Here is a 24,867-nt window from a genome sequence, read left to right on the forward strand (position 1 = left end):
ATCGAAATTATAATTCGGTGAAATATTATATTTTGATGATGAAAAATCTATTAGCCTATAATGTATAATTATTTATAATAATAGAGTTTTATTATTTTATGAAATTTGTCAAACAGAATAAATTCTTGATATAACAATTAAATCAAAATTGTTGCTGCATATTGCCTGCAATGGAAGAGGTAACATAAGATTCGAAAACATCTGAAGATTATATTTTTATTAAAGAGTTAAAGTACATATACGTTTAAGTACATAAATATTTAATTAAAAATACTAATAAGCTATAACTCTATCCTCTCTAGTTATTTCAAGAAGGACGTTCGAAACTGGAGGCGCTAAATGGGCGGTCGCGCTCTAGTGATAGCTGGTGATAACTGTCAAGCGGCGGAGTCGAGCCAATCGGAGTCGAGCGACGGTCCGCGGGAGCCCATTTCCGCGTACGGGCAATATACGGGCCTCCCGTACGTACTACGATATACCGCTTGATACCGCTCGCGCGCGAGACCGACTCTCCGCGGATTGTTTACAAGCGCGCGCGCTCCGAGGATTCTCGCGTATGTGCGTGGTATATACGGCGGCGTGGGGTGCGAGTAATCGCGCGCAGCAGCGTCCGCGTCCGCAGCAGCAACACAGCCGCGGCATTCCGCAATCACGCCCGTGGATTCCCCGCGAGGGATGTGCGCGTTGCGACGCGTACCCTCCAGTAACCCCCGTCGTCGCGACGCGATAGCGGGGCCCGCCGCCACCGTCACCGCCCCCGCCCGCGCCGCCGCGACGTAATATACCGTGTGTACGCACCGTGACCCACTTGTTGCGTCTAGGTTATGTTATGGCGTTATAAACAACAATATGCTGCGCAAAATAGACGCGTCCGTGAGAGCCGTGAGTCCGTCGTGAGAGCCCGGCCACGAGCGAGAGCTAGCCCGGGGCATGGAGGCGGGCCCGGGGCTGAGCCTGTTCCAGGGCTCGGAGAGCATACAGCTGAACACGGTGGCGCAGAGACTCGAGGAGGACGAGGAGCAGGAGGACAAGAGGCGACTCAACGAGGAGGTAACGCCGCACGTTTTCCCCCGCGTGGAGATGTACCTTTTGGCTTGGAAAGATATACTCGCGCGGAAATCCTTGCCTGCGGATATCTCGCACGAGGATGTCTGTATCGTTGCGTTGCATCGCGCGGAGAAGGTGGAAATCGATGAGCAAGGCCCACTAGTAGTAGTATTTTGGCGCGGAGAAATTTTTCGAGATATACCGCTATCCTCTGTGCTAGGAGAACAATCTGAACATTGTATGGGACTCCCTGTGTAGAGGATTCTTCCTCCGTTGAACAGTTTTATTATTGATGGAAGAGAGCGGATGAAAGTTTGCAATGATACCGCATGATTTTATCAGAAAAATTGATATATCATGATATATTAACGTATATGATACACTGACATTATGATATATTGATAGATTAAGATACATTGACATATGGCACATATTGTCCTACATGATAGGAGAAATTATGTATAAAATTGCATGCAATCTTAAGCTGTGATCGAACTACGGATTGGGATTGAGATTCGATTGAAATTTAATCAATCAGAATAAAGAAAACTAACTTCAAGTTTAGTGAACTTTGCTTTAATTGGTCAAATTTCAATCCAATCTCAATCCCAATTCGTAGTCTGATCAAGGCTTTAGAAGATTTTTACTCTTTGCAATAAAAGGTAAAGGAGCATAAACAAAAAGGAATTTAATGTATTTGTTATTCTTTCAGATTCGGGACCGCCTGAACAAGGAGTTTGACGATTTGGAAAATGACGACGACGTCAGCTCCATCAATAGCAGTCATTATCAGAATGACAACACCAGAGACACGGTTGACCATACCGATACGACGGTCAACTCTGGCCTGGACTCGGTTACGCCTGCCAAAGGTCAGGTGCATCTGCAGAAGGAATTTGGTGTTTACGATCGCGTGGATAATCTGAACAGTTACGATCGCGATGTGATAACGAATCATAGATCCGACTCCGAGACCGGCGGTGGGACCACGCAGTCCGACCTCGATTTGTACAGGCAAACGGGGACGCCGTACGGCAACAACAGATTCAACGACAGCAACAACACCGTGTTGAATACGCCGTACGAATTAGCGAAACCGCCAACCGGATATCCCCGCAAGATGGTACACCCGCAGGCGGCCGAGGAGTGTACGTTCGGTGAAAGTTATCCTCACAACTACGAGACCCCATCCAATCATTACAATACTCACGTACCCAGGAAATACTCCAATAACGGTATTAACGACGCGTATGAAAATAATGTACAAAGTAAGCAGATTCATGAGTTTGGCGGAGGCGACAACGCTACCTCGGATCACATGAATCATTGCTATAAGACTAGTCCGAATGGCAGGCCAATAGACGACGACGCGGCATACAAAACGGCGGAGTATGATAGCAAGGAGCAATTGGAAATAATGTATATGGTCAGAATGAGGGAGATCAATCGCTTGACGGAAGAGCTGCAGCAGTTGCAGCTGGAAAAGGAAGACGAGAAGAGTCAGATGAGCAGGCAATTGATGCTGTTACAGGCGGAAGTCGATAGAACTAACATATCGAGGAATCAAGCGCAAGAGGCATTGGGTAAGGAAAAGATCGTCAAGTCCTTTAAAACTTTCAAGAAAATACTGACATTAATTAGCATTATTGACGATATTATCAAACAGTCTTCGTCAAAGTAATATTAATTTAACATTTTGTACGCTTAGCAATATAATATCACGTTGATATTATGATTCACATTGATATTATTATGAATCACATTGATATTATGAATGTGGATTCCCGAAATAAATTATCGTTCCTTTATACTCTTCTACTCATATCCTTCAACTCTCTAATCATCCGCTTATAAAACTGAGATATATGGGACATATATGGGATGAGAATCGGGATCGAACCCAGAATCCACTGATTACAAGCTGACTGAGCCACATGTCATCCCAATGGGGTGACGTTTATTTTGTCAATTTATTTTGAGTCTTTAATTTTTTTAGTCGATGCCAAGGCCGAGATAGTTGATCTGCAAAATCAAATGAAATCTCTGGAAGAGAGGAATGCGGTGTTGGAAAAGACAAATCACAAAGTAAAATACATATTTATATTCTATTCTTATTGATATTAAATCCACCAATGTTAAAAAAAATTGTTTTTATAGATAACGGAAGAACTAAATATCGCAAGGGGCTCTGTCATGGATTTGCAACAAAAGATTGCTGTACTGGAAAGAGTACAGGTATTGCAAACGAATGACAAGACACACGAGAAGTTTTTGAAGCAGGCGCAGGAAAAGCACGCGGTAGAGATGAAAAATATGCAGAGGCAGATAGACGTTCTTACGGAAAAATTGAACGATAAGGTATTATCAAATTCTTTGCTTGTAAATTATAGATATACATTTCACATACGTATTCTCCCTATAATCATATTTGCCATAGCTGCTCAATAAGGATATTGGCAACAATAATGTTTGGGCAAGTCTCTGTTGATTATTTTTGTAATTACATAATTGCAAAAAAAACTATTTTTGATCTTTTTTTATAACTTACATTTCGACACAGTTTTTTATATGCACAGATTTGGTAAATTTTTAGAGTCGTTTAGACGTTTAATTTTTTTTAATTATAATAAACTTTCATTTTTTTTTCATTGTTTTATAAATTTTTGTAAGTATAATTCATACATTTAATTTAGTTTTATTTAATTTATATTATTTAATTCTTAATAGGAAACATCATGTGTCGCGCTTCAACATAAATTGGATGATGCACGAAGAGAACATGAAGCTCTTATGGTAGAGAAGGGTGACACCATGAATCGATTGGCGCAAGCGTTGCAAGACAGTCAAACTCAATGTGGCGATCTCATGGCCACCAGTAACGTTCAGCAGGTGATGCAGTTGCAAGCGCAAGTGAAAATGTTGACTCAAGAAAAGAAAGAACTGCATAAAACCGTACAAGAGTTGCAGGTATTTTATAAAATTCTACGCCAATCTTTCTGGAATATAGATTACGTTAATTATAAGAAATTGATTTTTTTGATGAAATTTTATATTACATTATTTATTTGTAGAATAAACTGGAGCAAGTTAAAAGTGACGTAGCGCAATACGATTCGTTATTAGCTACTACTCTGGAGGATGAATCCGACTCGATTAGACAGATGAAATTAGGTGAACTTTATAATAAGTCAAAAACGATACCTGTTGATGACGTTACAAATAAGTTGAGAAATGAATTACATAGGTAAATGTCATTTAAATATATTTCTCGGTTAAATCTTTATTTCCTAATTAAATATGATGTTATCTTGTCGTTAATTTTTCAATGCACTACTATTTTTGTTTAGATGTTTGGCTGGTCAAGCTGTAAAGAGAAAAGAAATAACCCGTTTGGAGAATACTCTATCACAAAAAGAAAAGGACTTAAACAAAGCTTTGACATTAGCTGACACATGCCGCCAGGAAGCGGCACGGTATGCCAAACGAATTAACGAATTGGAGCAAGAATTAAAATCTGTATTAACAGACGAGGCCATGAAAGCAAATGCTAAAATACAGAAACTCTCGGATCACTTGAATGACGTGAGGAAGCAGTGTGAGTTGTTACGCGATGAGAAGATTAATTTGGAACAGAAATTAGAGGAGGCTGTAGCTGTTAATCAGGAGGAACTTAGAAAGATGCATCAGGAGACTATGGAGCAACAAGAAAAGGAAGCTATCGATGAGTATAATAAAGAGTACCTGGAGATACATGCTAAAGCCGTGGAGAGAGTGAAGCAAGAAGCACAGATGGAAATAGTACAACTATCGTAAGTATTATTTTTGTAATAGCTTTCAATCATTATTTATATAATTTGATAAAAATGTTATTGATAAGTATTGTGATGATAATGTACATGTGTACAAATGGAATTTCTATTTCTAGTGTACAACTAGAGCAAACGCAAAAAGAGTTAAACCGTGTAAAAGAATTGTACATAGATGTATGCGGGACGAAAGAACAATTAATAAACGAGCATAAAAATGAAATTCAAACGCTGAAAAATAAATACGCTGCAATGGAATTGCATCAGAAAGACGTAGAGAAGTTGGAAAGCGAATTACAAACACAGGTTAAACTGTGTGATAGGTTGACTAAGGAATGCGAGGATTTCAAAAGTAAAATAATCGAATTGGAAAAAGATCTGGTGCACGAAAGAAGAAAAAAGGAGGATCATGTAAAAAAAATACATTTAGAAATAGAAAGAGGTAGGTATAAAGTGGAAGGCGAAATATCTTGTATGGAAAGCTTCAATAAATGTTGCAAAGAAAGTTTGTTTTAAATTAATCAATATTTTATTTTAAGCGAAAGAAGAAGCGTTACACGAACTAAGAAATGCGCACCCGAATCAAGAAATAAGTTTTCTTCTGCCGGATCATTGTTCTGAACATTTAGAAAAAATTAATCAGGTATGAAATAAATCTTTACAAGCTTTTCAAAACTTTGAAATCGTACGAAAAGTTGTTATAATTGAGATTCAATTATATTTTATTGAAATATCTGTTCTTTATGCTTCTGAATAATATTAATCCGTTTTATTATAGTTGGAGGAAGATTGCAAACGCTTGGAAGAGAAACTTCAAATCGCTGTGCAAGAACAGAAAAAATTATCTGATTATCAAACCGAGTTGAATGATGCTAAATTGAAAATAGCACAAATGGAGATCACGCAGGAAACGTGGAAGAAGAAATACGAGAAAATTGCCAGTGAGAGAAAGGATCTTCTCGCAAAAGTTTCTAAATTAGATTTGGAAATATTAAATTTGAAACGCACCGCGAAGCTGGAAGACTCGGATGATGTAAAGTTAAAAATTGCTCGGTTTCAAGCGGAGAACGAGACACTGAAAAATCAATGCGATAGTCTGCTCGGTGAGAGAAACACTTGTAAAAAGAAGATCTCTGAACTAGAAACAGAACTTTTTGACATGAGAAAGAAAGTTGGTAGCTTCGAGGGAAAATTACGGAAAAGCGGTGAAAATACATTAAATTCGAAGAGTGAGTTAGAGAAGGAACTTTCGCGTTACAAAGATATAGTCGCACAATTATCCAGGCTAAATAACTCGAAAGAGGGACGCGCGAACGAATCAGCGGCGCTGGAACAGAGGATACAACAGCTCGAGCAGGATCTACGAAGCAAAGACGAAGAACTGGGCAGACTGTTAAAAGATTTCGAGAGGATAAAAGACGAGAGAGATCAGCTGGTGATGAAATTGCGAAATCAAGCCAAGCAATTCGAGCAATATGTCAAGAGCCAGAATAAAATGTCTATGGAATTGAATCTGTCTCCTCGTAGTACGAGCGATAGTACGGACTTTCAGAAAATGAGAGAGATCATGGCGAAAGAAGTGCGGGAAGAGATGGAGCAGGGAGTAGCGAAGGAGCTCAGAGGGATCGGAGAGCAGAATAGAAAGGAGCTGGAAGAGTTGGAGGGAAAGTATAAAACTACTATATTAGAATTGCAAAAACAGTGCAGCGAGAAGGATCGGCAGATGGAAACTCTGCAGAATAGGATACTGGCTGAGAAGATGGAGGTCACTCAAATCATAGGAAGTAAGCTAAAGATGTACAACCAAGAGCTGCAAGAGCGAAGGCTGCACATCGAGAAACTGAAGGAGGATTTGAAGATGAAGGAGAATCAAGTTGAGGAGGACAGAAACTACATGACCGAGATAATGACCAAATGGATCGCTGAACTAAAAGAGAGTCAAGCTAAGGAGAAAGAGAAAGACGAGGAGATAAAGAAGCTGAAATCTACCGAGAAAAAATTGAGCAGTGAGCTCAAGAGGTTGCTGGACAAACAGAAGCATGTGAGGAGCAAATATCAAAAAGCGAAACAGACCGCGGACAATTACAAGGTGTGTATACGAGAACCAGCATTTATTGATTATTTTTCTATATAGGCGTATGACATGTTCGAATTTTAGAGATATGCGGAGGAGAATCGGGAGTTTCTGTCGCGTGAATGTAAACGTATTGAGGAAGGATACAAAAAGGCCATCAAAGAAGCACAACAAAACTTTCGGACGCACGACGAGCAGTACGCCACGAAAGCCAAGAAACTTGAGCATCAGCATGCAGAAAAAATGAAACAAATGACTGAAGTACAAAGATAAATGTTGAAGTACGTACTAAGTATTCTTTAAATATATGCAATAGCTTTCCTCCGGCTAAGATAAAACGGTAGTTACAGAGGCTAGATACCTTCTTCGTCTTTAATTTAAAGCACATTATTGTACAACGGTTTATTAGTGAAGTTTTATGTTAGGGACCAATATACGTGTAAGTAAATACAACAATACCGGTAAAATTATTACCGCGTTTGCTTGCCAATCTCGAGTCTCGACAAAGCGGCGGACGCTATAATGTAGCTCTAAAGCTATAAACATCTGAAGTACAATCTAATTAATCATAATATAATGATATGCATAGTATTAGTCGGTAGGAAGAAATCGTTTTTATATTAACCAGTATCGTGTACAATAGTGTCTCTATTCTGGAAAATCATCGGGACCGAACTATCTCTTTATTCTTTCTTTCTCATTCTATATCACCCGGTCATGCAACAAATATGTAGAGAAAGAGCGGCGCAAGAGAATTCTAGTTTACACAAGGACGACTGTTCCAGAATAGAGAGAGACTCGCGATAAAGGGGAACAAGAATAGAGATGTTCTATTGTATCACTATTTTATAAATCGTCTGCGAGGCGAAACGGTTACACGTCGCGAACAAAAGGAAAAGCTTTAGTCACATGTTTCCGCTGAGCATTATTATGACATAATATGCAAGACTGGATCTCTCTGTCGGATCTTTCCCTCTTTTTTCCTCTTACGAAAGTAAGCGCGATAAAGAGAGAAAATCAAAACCATAGACTTTAAGAAAAACAATTTTCATCCTCCCTTTGTCTTTCTCTCTCTCTCTCTCTCTCTTTCTTTCTCTCCCGCGTAGCGAATTGAAAATTATCTCGTTGCTCTATCAACGTTTATTCTCGAGCATAATGGCTTCTGTTTATATTTTGTGCCTACGGCGCGCTAGAAGAAGCAGGAATGATATCGAAATTGTACAAAGTATAACTTTTAGAAACTTGTTTTGTATATGACATGTCTTGTAATTAGACGAAGTACGGATTGTATTAAATTTTGTAGCGCGTTAGATAGTGGACTGAGTAACAAAATCTATGTTATCTCCTTAATCTTAAATGATTTAAAAATGACATTTAAGTAACAATTAGATCTGAAGCGTAAGTTCGTATCTTTTTTCCCCCGAAAATTTGACGAGAAATTTATTCGCCATCGAACGAACAAATTCGATGGCGAAGCCAAAAATTCGATCAATTTTCCCCCTTCTCTCCTCGTTTTTCTCTTTCTTTCTCTCTATCTCTCGGTTTACTATTTTTATATTACTATAATATTTTATTACGCAATTGTGTGCAATCTCAGTGAATGGCCAATTACGTATCGGCTTGTAAGAATCGCGGAGTATAATATAAATCAAATCCCTGTGTATATCTCTCGTAGTGAAGATCTTGGTAAGATTATTGACCGGCATCGATGCGTCGCATGTCGTAAAATAAGTAAACATTAGTTCACCAGTGTCGCCACTGGATGTAGAGAAGTATTATTAATATTAATTAGTTATTGTATTTTTGTATGTAGAGTGAATTAATTTATTTTTTGTAATAAAGAATTTATGTCGCTGTCGAAGTGTATTGTCGTTGCGTTACTTTATTCCGACAATTTTTCTTTTACGTGTGAAAAAAAATTCGTAACGTTAACGTTAAAACTGAAAAATTTATACATATAAGAGAGAAATTTTACAATATACAAAAATTATTTATTAATTATAAATAATTATATATAATAATAATTTACATGTATAATTAATTATAAATTATATTATAAATAAATTTATGTTTGTAAATTTTTTATATACATAAAAGAAGATTATATATAATTAAAAGGATACATATGTAATCTTATTTTACGTTTCAACGTTACAAATCCATTTTACGAATATATATATGTATGTTCGTAAAACGACGCAACGCGACAAAGCAGATACTGCCGGAGCCGACCCGTTCCTTCCGCGACACCCCGTATACGCCGAGTTGCGCAGGACCGCAGGTCGCGGAGACAGAAGCCGGATGGAGTGGAGCCGGACGAAGCGGGACGGAGCGGAGCCGGAGCACGGAGCATTCTTCCGAGAGTCGAGCGAGAACACTGTTCAGTTCGAACGCGTTACAGTGAGAACGTGGACCTCCACGTGATTGCATTATGTGCCTACGGACGTTGCTGCTGCTCTGTGCCGTGGTCGCGCTGTGCCGGTCGACGGTCCAGCTGACAACATCTCGAAGTCCTCCAAGTGAATCCACGGCGAGCCGGGCCGTCAATCATGACGCGCCGTCGTCACCGCGAAACACCCGATATAAATACGAGATCAAGACGCTCGACGTGCGCGTGAGTTGTCGCTAATTTTTTCTACCATTTGAAAAAAATGATTAATTGTACCTAAATTATACCACTTGCGAGATAATTATTGCTATAATTTCTGTTAATTATAAATCACACTGATAATTAATTGTATATTAAAACACGCGGTGACTCACGCTGAACTTTCCATTCACGCCGTTTAATATTTTCAATGTAAACATACACCATTACAAAATATTTCGTAATATATCATTGATCGATTCATTATACATATATGCAATTAAATTAATGTATAGCATAGAGATTGACATTGTAGTGTAGTGCATACGGCCTGAATGTACGAAAACGGCGTGGAACGTGTTAACTAATAATTACTAGACATTGGATTTTTTATGTAGAAATTTATTATTGGAAAAGCAATTAATACCTAAGAAATTTAGATTATTCATAATATCCAACATATTTATCCTGCAACATATACCAATATGTTTTCTATTAGATCTTATATTTTTTAAATCTCATATTTCTATATGACATGCTGAAAACATGCAAAAATATATAAATACGCACAAAATATACAAATATGCGCAATATGCATAATTAAATAAATAAATATGCATTTTTAGAATGCTTTTTCGATAAGACAGAATTCTATTTTGATCTTACTTCCTAATCTGCTTTCTATTAAAAAAATATGCAGTTTTACATAAAAATCCGATGTCTAGTTATTACTAATTTCTGTTAAATGCAACGCTGATAATTATCAAAAGTAGCTGTTAACGTCAATGAAAGTAAATTCGATTGCTGTTGGTAATTTTACGATACGTTTTCTCAAGGTGGATCACTTCAGTTTCGCCGTACAGGACACTTTCAAATTGAGATATCTCATAAACGACACTTGGCGAAAAACGGAGAACCCCCCTATATTCTTCTACACCGGGAACGAAGGCAGTATCGAAATTTTCGCAGAGAATACGGTAAGAGCGGTCAGCTGTTTATGGGCACGATTATTGATACGCGATATCGCCTTATCGGCTTAATTAACTGTACATTTGACTTAACTAACCCGCGGAAGTACTGATGTTTTTATCGTAATGCGATATCGCGTTAATAAACATATTTCTAAGATTATCGATTATGCTGTAATACATAAATGTGTTAATTGTAGAAAAAACTTTTGTTTAATATTACTTTAATATTTCTTTTTTTTTTTACAAAGAAATTGTAAATAAAATGTAGAATAGTTAGTATCGTTGATAATAAAATACTAAAATAAAGTTAATAATGTAAGGGGATTAAGCCACTCGTTAAATGAGACACTTTATAATAGTCAGGATTTATTATAAACTGGTACAGAATCCGTAAAATCGAGAAGGACTGTCTCTTACGGCGATCGTTGCAGGACTGACGACCTGACGACTGAGTTGTAGAAGCTGTTCACCCGTTGCCGGGCCGCGTTGCTTCTTTAACAAAAAAACTATCTAACAAAAGACTAATCCTCTTGTCGTGAAGCGGGCACGAAAATATTCCGCGACCGAAGGTCGATTTGTTACTATGCCGCATTATACTACAATAAAATACTTGATAAACCGTAGAATAGAGATTACAGAAGACTATATATAATATTTGACAAATAAGATTTGTTCCTGTTTTCTTCTTCGTTACATCAATTTCAAAATAAATTCATCATGATTTAATTCTAATTGATTAAATTATGATTATCAATCGAGATAAATGATCCATATCTTTCGTCTTATTAAATAAATCTCAAAATTAAAGTTAATATATTAAATTAGCGATGAGAAAGTTGCAAATTGTAAATCGACCGAATATTTAGTAAATATCAGTTTTTAGCCTTCTGTGCGTTGCCCCATTTCGATTCTTTAAGAACGAGCTTGATATATTCCGGTAGGGCTTCCTATGGGAAATCGCACCGCAATTCGGCGCGTTGGTAGTATTCGCCGAACACCGTTACTATGGCGAATCGCTGCCCTATGGGAACCGGTCCTTCGCGGATCCGCAGCATCTTGGCTATCTGACGTCCCAGCAAGCTCTAGCCGATTACGTGGAGCTTATCGGGCATCTGAAGTCGCAACAAGGATATAAGCGCAGCCCAGTCATAGCTTTCGGTGGCTCGTACGGTGGTATGCTCAGCGCTTGGATGCGCATGAAGTATCCTCACGTTGTTCAGGGGTATGTTTTATCGCAGGACGATAACGGTATCTTGTTTGTATGACTAAGAGCACTGATAAGGGAAGATATATATACCTATCTTAATATTAAATATATCTGAATATGTATTTATTCTATATTTAAAGATCGGTGCTGTGTTAGTGTAGATTATATTTCATAGCTCGATTTTGCTTACCTTTTTAGAATTAAATACTGCGATGTAATAAATCCATAGGAAAGAGTGCGAAAGATTTAAAATAAGAGAATTATCTTGATATTCTAGAGAACTACATATTTTGATATTCAAAACTCTATGTGTATATAATAATGATAATATATGTATAACATGAGGCAAGATACATATATACAAAGTAATATCCTTTGTCAGCAATAGTGCGCATTCGTTTGAACGGCAACTTATCGGGTTAAACATATAATATTACATACATAATATTAAACATATATTACATATATAATATTAAACAATATTATTGATGCATTGCAGCGCGATTGCGGCCTCTGCACCGATTCTGCAGTTTACGGGCATTGTGGAATGCGAGGCGTTCGCTCGGATAGCAACCTCGGACTATCGCGCCGTGAATCCAACGTGCCCAAAGCTTATCCGGAGGGCGTGGAGTACGATTAGCAATGTGACTTCAAATGGTAACGAAACAGTACTCCAATAATCCGTCAATTCTCTTATTTTTGCCCTTCTTATGTTTTAGACGACGGCAAAAAGTGGTTGTCAGACAATTGGAAACTGTGCGAGCCGCTGAAAACTGCGGAGCATGTCAAGACGCTGAAAGATTTCTTGCAGGAGGTCTACATAAACCTGGCCATGATCAATTATCCGTACGAGGCTGACTTCTTGGCGCCGCTACCGGGTAATCCAATTAACGTGAGCATTTTGAATGTTATAATCGTAAACTTTCCTTCACCCATAGATTCACCCATAGAATAATTATATATTTCAATCAAGATCAATTTGAAGATTCCAAAATTGATAATTTACATATTTATTATCGCTCAGGTTTTCTGTCAACATCTGACAAATGCATCGTTGACGGGAAAACCGCTGTTATCGGCACTTTACCGAGCTATCAGTGTATATACAAATTATACCGGTAAAACGAGCTGTATTTCCATGAATGCGGCACCGGGTTTGGACGCCGATCAAGGATGGGGTTATCAGTCGTGCACGGAAATGGTGATGCCAATATGTACCGATGGCATCAACGATATGTTCGAGCCGGCGGAATGGAACATTGGAGATTATAATAATACCTGTTTCAAAAGATATTCTGTATCATCACAACCTTATCTAGTTTGTGAGCAATACGGCTGCGAGAATTTTACCAGCGCAAGTAACATTGTTTTCAGGTATATGAAAAAAACGATATCTATAAGCAAATATCTGATCTTCTCGCATCTTTTGTACGTGAGCCTGTTTCCAATTTTATTTTCCATATTTTGTTCCTATTTTATATTTTTAATTTTATATCTTTTCTAGTAATATGAATCTTTTTACACTTCTACTTTGATTACTTTATTTTAATTTGATTTATTTATATTATTTTAATTTTGCTTCTACATTGCTTGTTCGCCAATGAACTCAATTCTTCCTTTTATTTTGCAGCAACGGATTGCTGGATCCATGGACGAGCGGAGGTGTGCTGCGCAATTTATCCGAGTCGGTAATTTCGATGTTGATGCCAGATGCCGCTCATCATCTCGACTTACGAGCGACTAACAGTAAAGATCCGTACAGCGTTCTGTTGACGCGTAAGTTCCATCGACACTCAATTACCAAGTGGATCGAAGAATATTGATTAGGAAACTTTTAAAATTCGGTGCAATGAAAGAAGTTCACGAGATTATCGAATTAAGGGCCGGTTGTTCCAACCTGTTGGTAAGTTAACTAATAGTTAAATTATATGTCTATCTTTGTCTAATGTAAAGGATGAACAAAGACATATATATGATTTAATTATTAGTTAGTTTACCAACAGGTTGGAACAATCGGGCCTAACTCGCCTGTACCCCTATTCTGTAACTCTTAACGACAGTGTCGGTATCGTTATGTTTTGTCGTTGCACAAGTATACTATGGAAAAAAAGCTGCGCAACTATCGTTATGAGCATATAACGACGCATAACGAGTTACAGAATCGCACTACTTGCTGGTTGAAATTCATTCTCTTTGTATCAATTGTTTTTTTTTTAGTATTTGTCGCAATAAATTCTCTACAGAGAAATTTAAATAGGATGCTTATATACATATAGAGAATTTATTGCGACAAATACTAAAAAAAACAATTTATAAAAATAATATATATTTTTATTTATATATATATATATATATATATAAGGATCAAAATTATATCAATTTAGAAGGACCAAAACTTCTGGTCGAAACGTTTTGACGCTTAATTTGACCAAAACGAATGATGGGGTATTGTCATGACGATTATAATGATTATGAGCCAGTTAGGTTGATTAAAAGAGCTTTACCGCTAATTAGATTCATCCTCTTTATTTTTCAAATTAAAAATACAAAAACAAAACACGTACGCCGCGACAACAATAAATATTCAACGCTGCCGTGAATCAGCTTATAATGCTAAACAAATCGTTGGTAAAAACTCAACCTAAAATATACGCGAAAGCATTTCGGTATCACAGTAAATAATAAATGCACATATCTCATCGGGCATTCTAAAAGATCTACGAGAGAGTATAAAACGTTTTCACACAACGCGAAAGTCTAAAACGTATTTGAAGAACATCCGATCTTTTCGGACATTTTCACAATATCTTTCAGACGTTTGCGTTGTCTAAAATCTTTTGTCACGAATCTAATATCACTATAGCACATAAAAATGGCTATTTTATCAAATAAAAATTCGTAACGCTATCGTGATAATTCGACATATACTCGACATTAATTATAAATATATGCGCTGTATAACTCCTAGTTTATCTTTTTATCGCTTTATGTAAATTTCTTATGCCAAGTTTGTCCGAAGGAATCATGTAGAGAGTAAGTATAAGCGAATAAAGCTACCAAAGATATACGAATTTCTAAATGTAGAATAAATTTCTCTTAAAAGAACGTCGGATCTTAAATCGAATCTACAAATATCATGTAAATATGATATCATGATTTTTTTATATAGGTACATCGATTTTCTGGAATTCTCAAATCTTTCTCGTTTCACAGGTACAGCATTGTTTTTTCACTTTTCTAATGGACTCATTATTTTTCTATGTTACCAGAGTAATCTCTCTCGCATATTGTTAACACGAAAATGTATTTCTAATATCTTAACATAGTATTTGTAAATGTGTTGGGATAGTCTTACTACGTTATGTTATAAATAAAAAAAATTAATATTTTTGGATAAAATACTTCTTATGGCGTGCTCCAAAGTGACTTCGAAAAGAATGCGTTTAAGTAGTTTCGAATTCATCTACTGTGTCTATAATTAGCATTAAATTATATTCTCAACAGTATTCACGATATTGTTAGGCATCTTTCTCACATGTTACATATATGTATAAAAAAAGATCTCGAGATCATAAAAGTAATACGAGATATTGAAAAACGGGTGTATTATCTAATCACACCGATATGAGTACATAGTAAATATACTGCACGTTTGCTCACGCAAACGTGGATGCGTGTGTCTCCGAAAAAATGGATCTACAAAAATGTGAGAAAAGATAAACCTCCGCGATTCAAAGACCGAAGATCTTCGTGTTTAGTGCGGTGTACGTCGATGTGCGGTAGTTGGTCTGGGAACGCCAGAACGGCTTCGCACTTTCTTCGGTTGCACAAACGTATTGTCTGTCCCGATGTTGTAAGAGAGATATATGTTCGACATGTCTGGCGGCATTGTCTGCAGAGAGAAATTTTTATATGTTGTTATGTATTAATATATATATATATTCAGTGTCTGATGACTGAAATTTTGGTCGTAAAAGAGAGACAACCAGTTTCGGACGATACCAAAAACAGTTCGTTCTCTCCTTTCTGAGATTAATAAGACAAAATGATAGGTGGATAATCTTACGTCTTTATTATTCCCTATCGGCGATGCGGTCTGTGCTTTGCGCATATTATTCCCTGTATATGCCACGCATTTTAGCTGCCATTCGCCTATATCCTCATTCCAGTGAACATATCTCTTGATCATCGTCTGTAAAATAACACAGAGATGTATTTAAATAATATATTTTATATATTCGCAAAATGATTAACTTTGACCAATGCTTTTCAGACTCCTTAGTTATCACTCATCGTTTTGACCAGTTTGCAAACTTCAATTTTAAGCTTTTATCTCATTTTTGTTAATATTATTCAAAAGAATTTGCGCAAAAATATTTCCACATACTTGGTACTGAACGGGAATATAATGGTTCACAATGAGATTCTGCAGCTGCAGCTCTCTGCCGATTCCCCGTACACCTTCCAGAAGTCCCTCCATCTCTCTTTGGTGTTCCTGCTGCAGATCGGACAGCTCCGCCTTGACGGACATCAACATCGTGTACACGCGCGCTAATTTTTTCGTTTTCCCAGCCGCTTCCTCCTGCAGTGATGAATACTTTTCTTCAATGTCAATGCGTTCTGCTTCTTTCGCCTTAATGGCCCTCTTCAATTGTTCCTCTCGGCTCTTCCGCTGCTCGAGTTCGACTGCTGTGGCAGCTAATAATTGTTCCTGAGCCTCCGCCTTCTCTAACAGATTTTCGCCGCCCACTAATATTTTATTCTGTAAATTCTGCATCTTCTCTCGCAGTGCTTCCTTCTCGGTCCTGGAATTAAGGCACTTGATTTTAATGAGAGTGTTGTACTTAAATCACTTACTATACTTATTCATTTTATATTACAAATTTAATTATCTTATTTAGTTCGTTCTATACTTTGACAAAAACTTACTGAGTCTTCTTCAGTTCGATGACGTCTTTATCCACTGGACTCTTATCGTCCCTCTCGGCCTTGTCGACCTTCTCTGTCGAGTCAGTGTCTCTGTTCTCCAATTCTTCCACCGACATTATTTGACTCCTTCTACGTCGAGCCTTCTTATCTCGTTTCGTTTCTCTTGATTCGTCCGAATCCTCCGATTCATCTTCCGATTCTGAGAGCTCCGCACCATTCTCCTCCAACTGTTTGCGCAACTGTTCGATCTCAACTTGGAACTGACGAAGCAAAGCATCCTTCGGATCCTCGTTGATCCTCGCGTGATTCTTGATATTTTTCGCGCGATTCGCGTAACGTAAAGTACTTATAGTCTCGTCGTAATTTATATCTGCTGGGCTAATGTTTGCGCACTGCAACAGCGATATTAAATATTCGTTATAATTGCTTGTGAACATAAAAAACAATTGCTATTGTAAAGCTGAAGTAAATAAATTCTATCTAAAAACAATTGCTAATTTTATTACTTATAAACCTAGTAATATGTTCGTAATTACTTAGAACAATTAAATTAATGAAATGTTTATACTGTATCACTTTACCATCAACGTTTTCGAATTGCCACCTAACGAGTCCTGAAGCAATCTAGTCAGTTTGGAATTTCTGTAAGGCACGTGAGAGCTTTGTCCGTCAACCAGCGCGGATATTACGTTTCCCAATGTGGACAGTGACAAGTTAATCTTAGTGGCTTCGCGAAGCCGCTGACCCGTCGCCTTTGTCTTGCTTTGTCTTTCTGATCCCTAAAAGTCGAGATAAATGAAATTAGCAGAGAAAAAAAGTTCAGGAGTGTCGAAAAAAATTTTGTATTTAAGAAATCATATTTTATGTCATATGAGTAACACACGTACGGCTAAATCCACCAAATGGAGCTTCCCCATTTTCACATGCTGCTCCCCATCTTCACCGATCTGACTAGATTCGACCGTAATTGTAAATATCGCGTGGGACCGGGAGCTGGACACATTCATGGCAGTAGCCCCGACAACACCTGCACGAGTCGAAGATTATTTTTAGTTACTTTACTTACACGCATCATCAATTTGTTATCTATCGTCGTTACTCACGATTTTTATTGCCGAGAGACATAATACGATCCAAATCGTCGGCATTGTTCACCACGTACCCGCTCAGATCTTTCACAAACACTCCGATGTCCGGCCTTTCCTTCACCTCCAATCGAGTATTCTGATCCTTACCGAGCAAATCTCGTACCTCCTCATTATAGATCTCTAGGTATGTTGCACGCACGAGGAATCTATTAACAACAATCATCAATATATTAATACCTTAAATAAATACAATCTGCTTAGAAAAGTATTTTAACTGTGTTAATGATACAAGCTGTCCCAAGGTATCTCTGTTTTGCAGAATCATAAAAATGATATTATTTCGTAAAGCAGCGAAAGACTCCTTATCATATTTCGTTTCCGACAAGACGCGTATACGTTGCCTTACTTCTGATTCTCGTCAGCTTTGGCTATGTGACCGAAGATGTGAGCAAACGTATTTGGAATGATTCCTCTGGCCTGCGGGGAGGTTTTGGCGCCGGACATGGTGTAAGTTTTGCCGGTGCCGGTCTGGCCGTACGCGAAGATCGTCCCATTGTAGCCCTGCAGAACCTTGTCCACGATAGGCCTGGCGGTCTCGTTGTAGATGTCCACCTGGGTCGAGTCCGTGTCGAATACCGCGTCGAAGGAAAAGACCTTCGGTGGCTCTCCGTGAGCCGCATTCGTATTCTCTACGGTGATCTCGGCGTTCAGAGCGTCCACCTCTATTATGTTCTTGCAGTGGGTGTCAAACTCCTTGCTGCTCAACGGCCGAACTCGCACCACCACCCTGACATTTTCTATCTCTCCCAGCTCCGTCGTGCTGTCCTGGATATGTAAATAATGTCATGCGTTACTTAAATGTTACTTCATTCTAAAGATGTGTGATTTCTGATGAGATAATTAAATTTATTGCGGCAAATCCAAAAGTAAAATCCAAAAAGAGAAATAACAGAAAAATTAGATTCTATAATGTGGATTTAGATCAAATATTGCTGTACCAGTATCGGCTACTAATATATCAAATAAATTATTAATGTTATTATATATACATGTTGAATTTAATCAATAAAAAATAAGATGTTAGATGAGTCGCAGAGGTCTTGTCCCGGTTACTGTCGCGCTTGACGTTAGGGAACGTCATAAAACGTCAAAATTTATTTCTCTACCTGACAGGACAGATTTATTGTAAAGAATGATACTAACTTCGGTCCCCGGCATCGCGGATCCGTTTTCACCCGCAGCAGTCACATAAACGCGGGGCGTTTCTCACAGCATAATTCGCAAACGTTCGCGGAAAAACGTCAGGGAACGTCGGGCTAGCAGACGACCTCGGTAAACAAATGGATCGATGCTGCCGTCCGCAGATGAAGAGGTCCTCTTTTCGTTGCAACGGCAAACAACTAGTCAATAAAGTCTGTCGATAATTAAGCTACTATTGGTATATAATATTGCAATCGGCAATTATATTAACTTACCTTTGTATAATAATTTATGCATCTATTTTACCTACCGCTTGAGAGACAATTTATAAAAGTCTGCCAAGAGGCAACATGCTTTTTGCAATAAACAGCAATTAATAAACTACGATAGCCGTTTTTAGGGTGATTTCGATTCCGATTAATTTAATTAACTTATTTTACTTTACCTTATTAAGTTAATATTTTGTTAACGCGGATATAATTATTAATTGTTTATTGTTTGATGAACTTTTTTTCTATATTATTATGATTAATGATACAAAACATTTGTAAATAAGTATATCCTTCCACACTTATTCCTATGTAAACTAAAGAAAGTTCCAATTAAGAATTCTATGCTTCTAAAAGTTTCAAGTTTAAAGATTTCAATATAAACGATCTAAATTCGCGGAAATTAATAAAGTGTAAGAGGAGTATAATAAGCAAAGAGATGGTATTATCTGAAAATTCAAAGAATTCCAAGAATCGCTATTCCAAGAATTCCTAGAACCTCATAAGGTCGAGTATCGAACCAACAAGATCTAAACTCTTGAAAATAGAATGTAATTAGGAGAATAAGAAAAAGAAAATCATAAAATATTTCAATATTGTAATAATCATCAAATATTTCAATTTTAAAAACTAGAACTTTGTTATTGATTTCTTTTTTATTTACATTATGAGCAGGACTCTAAAGATAAATAGTTTGATCTATTTCAGAATATATTTCAGGTTTTGAGTTCTAACGTCTTCATTAGAGTATCTACATATGATTTTATTTGCTGAAATATAATAAATCTGTTTACTTTTGTAATTTTCATCTCGTTTTTCAAGATACATAAGCCGACCTCCAGTCGTACTCGATAATTTCATCGATGACTAATTTTGATAATATTATCGTTTCCTTTATTGATTAAGAAAAAGAAACAGATAACGCTCGAATAAGTGCTTTCTAAAATTAAACACTTCTTATTCAAGCTACATTATATGTATTTTCTCAGACGATTTGCACGAAACTCAACGTTGTCAGCAGGTCGTTTCTATTTTCTATTATAATAACGCACAAAAAGTTTGTATAATAACGTAACAAAAAATTGTTGCTACAGGATATATTCCATTTTTACCGTATTTTCTTCGATAACAGATTGATCAGATAAAACGAAGAGAGATTTTATTTCTTTAATGTATTGTGACGTTAACAATTTTGTATTTATACTGAATCGCGCACAAAGTTGAAGCTTCAAAAATACAAATTAACAACAAAATCCAATTTCTCATTTATTTTCACGTGAATTTTATTTTCCGTTTGGAACAATCGCAAATACATCTCACACGTCGAAGAGATTAAAAATTTCAACGAAGAATAGACATTCTTTGTTGACTTTCGCTAAGAAATCTTTTCGACAATGAATAAGATACATCCTCGCTAAGAAATGCAGTAGCAGTAATTTTCTACAGAGTAAAGAATAGATATACTCTCCCTCTAATAGATATGTTCTCGCTGAGAATTGAGATCGCCCTCTCTTTCTTTCTCCAGATTTATAGAAGATTCTATCATTAGCCGGTTAATCTCCGCTAGAAGTAGGACATTCTGCATAATATACCGCTCCGCATAATGTACAGCGTGACATCGCGCTATAACTGCCGCGTCGTTTGCACTTGTGTATCGCGCAATTTGAGCTGTGTAATTAAGCGGCCGGTATATAAGCAAGCGCCCGCGAGACGTTAAAACGAGCGTACAAAAATCGTGAGAAGACATCTAAACTTGTGTGCGTGAAACCCTTACTTTCTACCCATGAAAGTTCTGGGCGGAACGACGCTTGTCATTCGATTACCTTTCAGTAGACCTGTTTAAGAGTCAATCGGGACGAGATGGCGCCTATCTTACAAATTAACATGATTTTCATTCGACTTTCCCTTCGTTTCTTTTATGTCTCTCATCTTCTTCCTTTTCGTTTCATTACAGCCTTTTCTCTCCGCTTCCATTTTAAAAATATTCAGCAAAAGAAGATATCCTCGTTATTCTATCCTCATTCATTTTTATCTTTCCTATTTTTTCTATTTTCTCATTTACATACAGTAAAAATCAATTATATATCGCGTGTATGTGTTTATATACACGCACAAATTATTTTACTTATGATTTAAAGAAAGCGGTTTAATTTTCGAAAAAATTTAGTTCCTTTATAAATTCCCTTCTCTTTTTCCGTTCTGTTTTTTTTTTCGTACACTCTTCCTTTTTCTTGTTAATTCTTCTCTCGTTGCAACGCGAGAGATAAACAATATTTACATTCCAACGGTTAGTTATTTCACACGTTACTCGAAATAAGCTAATTGGGCACGAGATAAGGTCCAGCTTCGTATACATGCGTCATCAAGCGACCCCTCCCTATTCTTTCTCTCTCCACGCATTTTCCCTTGGCTTTGTCCCGCTCGCCAGGACGGTTGCCCCCGTCCGTCGTTTGCCTCGTACCCTTCTCCACACGCTAGAGCCGGCTTCGCGTTCCTCTCGCTCCCCTGGTGTGCCGTGCCGGCACGGAGTGGAGCGGAGCGGAGCAGCAGCTGACGGACGTAACAATGCGTTGTTCCTGGGGCACGGTAGCGCTATATGTCTCGCACAAGTACCAGAAGAAAACCGCCACGATAAAGCGGCGTCACCGACGCTAAAGGGTTGACACTTCCAGCCGTTACGCGGGAACGTGATGTGAGCCGTCCCCCCCCCCTCCACCGGTACATCACGCATCAGGTAAGAATCAAACTCGATCGAGAGAGCTCTAAATAATCCCTCTGACCTGCTTAGCTGCGAACAGTCGAGGAGAGGAAATTTACGCGAAGATGCGACCACGCGTAGATCTTCCTCGATGCGAAAGATTGAAGCGAGCGGACGATACGTTGCGCGAAACGTGTGAAATTACGTGAAGTGAGAAAATCGAATCCACAGTTGTACGATCCGGAAAAAAAACAAAAGGATGCTGAATCTCTCAGAGAAAGAGAGAGAGAGAGAGAGAGAGAGAGGATGCTTGTCAATAATCTGACGTTGTTCGACGTCGCGCGGCTCCATTCTCGGGACGCTGGATATTATCCGCGAGGATAATAGCGCTTCAACGAGACTAAAAATTGTTCTCGGAGTTATAAAAATAGAAATGTGGTAAAAAAATAAATAGGTCAAACGTCAGACAAAGCAAGAAAGATATAGTGGGCGAAAATTTATATGACAGGATGTTTATAACGATCTGAGATGCAAACGTCGCGATTGGAAAGTGCGTTTTATCGAGCAGACCAATTCTGTGGAATAATTGATATTTAAAGCAGTGTGTGCGAGTGTGTGCTCTATATACATTATAAATATAAAGGGGAAACTGTGGCAGGGACCTCGCGCTCGTTTAACGTGCGTTACCATATTTTCCGCGGGCGGAAAGCGCGCGTTATCCTGCCGGCTTAGTGAAAATGCATCCGCGAGAGGAGTATAGTATTTCCATATAAATTACAAGCGGTACTCGCCGTATGGGTTTCTACCGGTTACTATTTCTGTTGCGCAATAAATACGCGGTATACATTGAAATATGCACGAACGTGGGGGCCCGGCATTTACATGGGCGCCCATAACACACGTACGCTCACTCCGCCTTCGGAACTTAGAACTCCGCAGCATTATTGATCGATCCGGCCGCACGCGTGTACACTAACGCGCGAAGCAATCGCGTGAAAACACCCCCCCGGCCGAATCTTGTAACGACGCACGCACGTGGGACACGATACAGCGTGAGTATTGCATGATGTTTCTAGCAGATATTCGCGGTGATCTACTATCGTCGATATACTAGACAAGACAACGCCGGCAACGTGAAAACGACCGGCGCACGTGGAGCATTTGTGCTATCGCTTTTGACTATCGCGCGAGTTACGCTTTTGATTTTAATGAATTCAAGCCCGCAATTACGTGAATTAATTGCTCGGCGTATAATTCATGAGGAATATCCCGTCGCAAACGTGTTATTACAAACCTGTATTTGCATGCTTTGGGATAATACGATTTAATTTTAGACGAATAAAGAATATTTCTGAGCGACATTGTAGACTATTAAAAATTTATATTCTGAAACTATATATAGTTTTAATTATATGTTTTTTAGCAGGGCTAGCCACAGAACTGAACTCATTAACTCATCTAGTCTTCTTGAAATTTAAATCATAACAAACAAAATTATTTTTTTTCTCTCTGGAACAATTTATATGATTATTTTATCAAAATCATTAGAGTGAAAAGTTATTGTTTATTACAGTAGCATAATAGATACCTAAAGAGTTAAGTTAAGTTAATTGATCCGAAGCTGAGCTGAAGCTGAAGCTAATTGTAAGACTCATCAGCTTCCATAAAGATCCGTTCTTGTATGCTTGTGTGTGTGTGTGTGTGTGTGTGTGTGTGTATCGTAGCACGTCATTGCGGAAAAGGCAGAAAAGAGGCTTTATCAGGAGTCAATGATCCGCACGCAGGCATTGCTCTCTTCTCAGGCTTCACCGGCAACGGAGCGAGGTGTCTCGTCGGACACTTCCTCATCGGTCATCTGTTTTCTAGTCGCTTACGTTCCTTCATTACGTCGAGCACATTTCCGTCAACACGGCCTTAAAAACGGTACATTAGAAATGAGTTGAAAGATCAATATAAATGATCATTGCAATTTCAAAAACATGGAATTATTAGTTTTCTTAAGATAACGAAGAGAATTAGTCGCAGGGAAAAAGGGCAGCCTCTTTCCATCGATACTTCTTCCTTCTCTTTCGATTCTATCCAATAAGGAAATCCGAAATAAAGAGAAACCTCAAAGAGCTTGATTATTCGTAAGCTAAAGCGTGCGATCTTTCGACGCTTCGTCTTTCCCTAAATTGGCGGTCTCGACTTGAAGAAGTTTCTCTCTTCGACTTCTGTTTATGGACTCAAAATGAAGAAGGAACTCGGAGGGTACAATTAAAAGTAAGAAGGAACGTGCCCTCTTTCTGTCGGTGCCCCCGTCTTTCCGTAAGACGCGACCCGAAGAGAACCTTCTCTTCTGATACTCTTTATGGACTCAAAGTGAGGAAGAAACTTAAATGCTACGATTAAAAGCAAAAAGAATCGTGTCCTCCTTCTGTCGATGCTACTCAATTTCCCCTTTCCTCCGGGGTCTACTTTCCGCTTCTCTTCACAAAATGAAAAAAAAAAGGAAAGAAATTCGAAGAGCAAGAGCGGTAGATTAAGCGCAAGAGAGAGAGAGGTGCCCTCTTTCTGTCGATGTCACGTCTTCCCCAGCGAAATCGCCAAGAGATCGCTTCTCTTTCTAATCCGCTTCCGGATTTCCGGCCTTCCTGCGAGTACGCGAGACGAGAAAGTCCGTCTCTTTTTCTCTCGGTTTTCCTCGCGGGGATTGAAAGTAAGGAAACTCGGGAATCCATTATTAATCGGAGGTTGAAGTTGACGAGTGTTTCTTCCCGTTCGCGGAGAACGCGAGACCTCCTAAAAATAAAAGATATACATGTTCCTCTTTCTCGACCTCTGCATTTCTCTTCCGAGACTTCACATCTTCTGGGACACGAGAGCCGACGAGGAGGGATCCGCTCCTCGTCGTTCTTACTCCCCGAAAGACGCCCGGAGGAACGAGGGAGGAGAGAAAGGAGGGAGAGAGAGAGAGAGAGGTGAAAAACGGCGAAGAGGAAGAGAAGCGCG

The 24,867-nt window shown here is 38.4% G+C and overlaps 3 protein-coding genes across 5 annotated transcripts; 2 read left to right on the plus strand and 1 right to left on the minus strand.

Annotated features, from left to right (window-relative positions):
* The first annotated feature begins 341 nt into the window (after positions 1–341).
* LOC139821011 (uncharacterized) lies at positions 342–8,788 on the plus strand. 2 transcript variants are annotated; one of them, XM_071791702.1, is made up of 12 exons: positions 342–1,050; positions 1,760–2,630; positions 3,044–3,132; positions 3,205–3,405; positions 3,485–3,520; positions 3,775–4,014; positions 4,119–4,291; positions 4,395–4,856; positions 4,973–5,295; positions 5,393–5,496; positions 5,632–6,942; positions 7,012–8,788. In XM_071791702.1, exons 1-12 carry the CDS (start codon positions 931–933, stop codon positions 7,198–7,200), a joined length of 4,119 nt encoding a protein of 1,372 aa, XP_071647803.1. In that variant the 5' UTR covers positions 342–930; the 3' UTR covers positions 7,201–8,788. The 2 variants fall into 2 exon arrangements, with proteins under 2 accessions (XP_071647803.1, XP_071647811.1); XM_071791710.1 differs by lacking the exon at positions 3,485–3,520 and having other exon boundaries at positions 343–1,050.
* Positions 8,789–9,183: 395 nt separating this feature from the next.
* On the plus strand, positions 9,184–17,111 carry LOC139821054 (lysosomal Pro-X carboxypeptidase). 2 transcript variants are annotated; one of them, XR_011734169.1, is made up of 8 exons: positions 9,184–9,541; positions 10,351–10,491; positions 11,427–11,707; positions 12,192–12,349; positions 12,412–12,584; positions 12,717–13,066; positions 13,323–13,569; positions 13,713–17,111. XR_011734169.1 is itself a non-coding variant. In XM_071791782.1 (7 exons), exons 1-7 carry the CDS (start codon positions 9,359–9,361, stop codon positions 13,513–13,515), a joined length of 1,479 nt encoding a protein of 492 aa, XP_071647883.1. In that variant the 5' UTR covers positions 9,186–9,358; the 3' UTR covers positions 13,516–17,111. The 2 variants fall into 2 exon arrangements, 1 of the variants encoding a protein (XP_071647883.1); XM_071791782.1 differs by having other exon boundaries at positions 9,186–9,541; positions 13,323–17,111.
* On the minus strand, positions 14,203–19,070 carry Klp64d (kinesin-like protein 64D). The gene is made up of 9 exons (XM_071791768.1): positions 18,913–19,070; positions 18,116–18,534; positions 17,725–17,915; positions 17,509–17,648; positions 17,203–17,400; positions 16,622–17,013; positions 16,080–16,497; positions 15,759–15,884; positions 14,203–15,584 (listed from the first exon to the last, which is right to left on the minus strand). The coding sequence occupies exons 1-9, from the start codon at positions 18,925–18,927 to the stop codon at positions 15,447–15,449; spliced, it is 2,037 nt and encodes a 678-aa protein (XP_071647869.1). The 5' UTR covers positions 18,928–19,070; the 3' UTR covers positions 14,203–15,446.
* Between the last annotated feature and the right edge of the window lie 5,797 nt (positions 19,071–24,867).

This window comes from Temnothorax longispinosus, chromosome 1 (genome assembly GCF_030848805.1).
Source record: "Temnothorax longispinosus isolate EJ_2023e chromosome 1, Tlon_JGU_v1, whole genome shotgun sequence".
NCBI lineage: Eukaryota > Metazoa > Arthropoda > Insecta > Hymenoptera > Formicidae > Temnothorax > Temnothorax longispinosus.

Bases quoted from the DNA above. Each gene is read 5' to 3' on its own strand.
- LOC139821011 (XM_071791702.1), top strand. From the start codon at position 931: ATGGAGGCGGGCCCGGGGCTGAGCCTGTTCCAGGGCTCGGAGAGCATA. The intron at 2,631-3,043 runs GTAAGGAAAAGA...TAATTTTTTTAG, and splicing joins TCAAGCGCAAGAGGCATTGG to TCGATGCCAAGGCCGAGATA. The intron at 6,943-7,011 runs GTGTGTATACGA...TTCGAATTTTAG, and splicing joins AGACCGCGGACAATTACAAG to AGATATGCGGAGGAGAATCG.
- LOC139821054 (XM_071791782.1), top strand. From the start codon at position 9,359: ATGTGCCTACGGACGTTGCTGCTGCTCTGTGCCGTGGTCGCGCTGTGC. The intron at 11,708-12,191 runs GTATGTTTTATC...GATGCATTGCAG, and splicing joins TATCCTCACGTTGTTCAGGG to CGCGATTGCGGCCTCTGCAC. The intron at 12,585-12,716 runs GTGAGCATTTTG...ATTATCGCTCAG, and splicing joins TACCGGGTAATCCAATTAAC to GTTTTCTGTCAACATCTGAC.
- Klp64d (XM_071791768.1), bottom strand. The intron at 17,916-18,115 runs GTAAGGCAACGT...TGTTGTTAATAG, and splicing joins AAAGCTGACGAGAATCAGAA to ATTCCTCGTGCGTGCAACAT. The intron at 17,649-17,724 runs GTGAGTAACGAC...CGACTCGTGCAG, and splicing joins GTCTCTCGGCAATAAAAATC to GTGTTGTCGGGGCTACTGCC.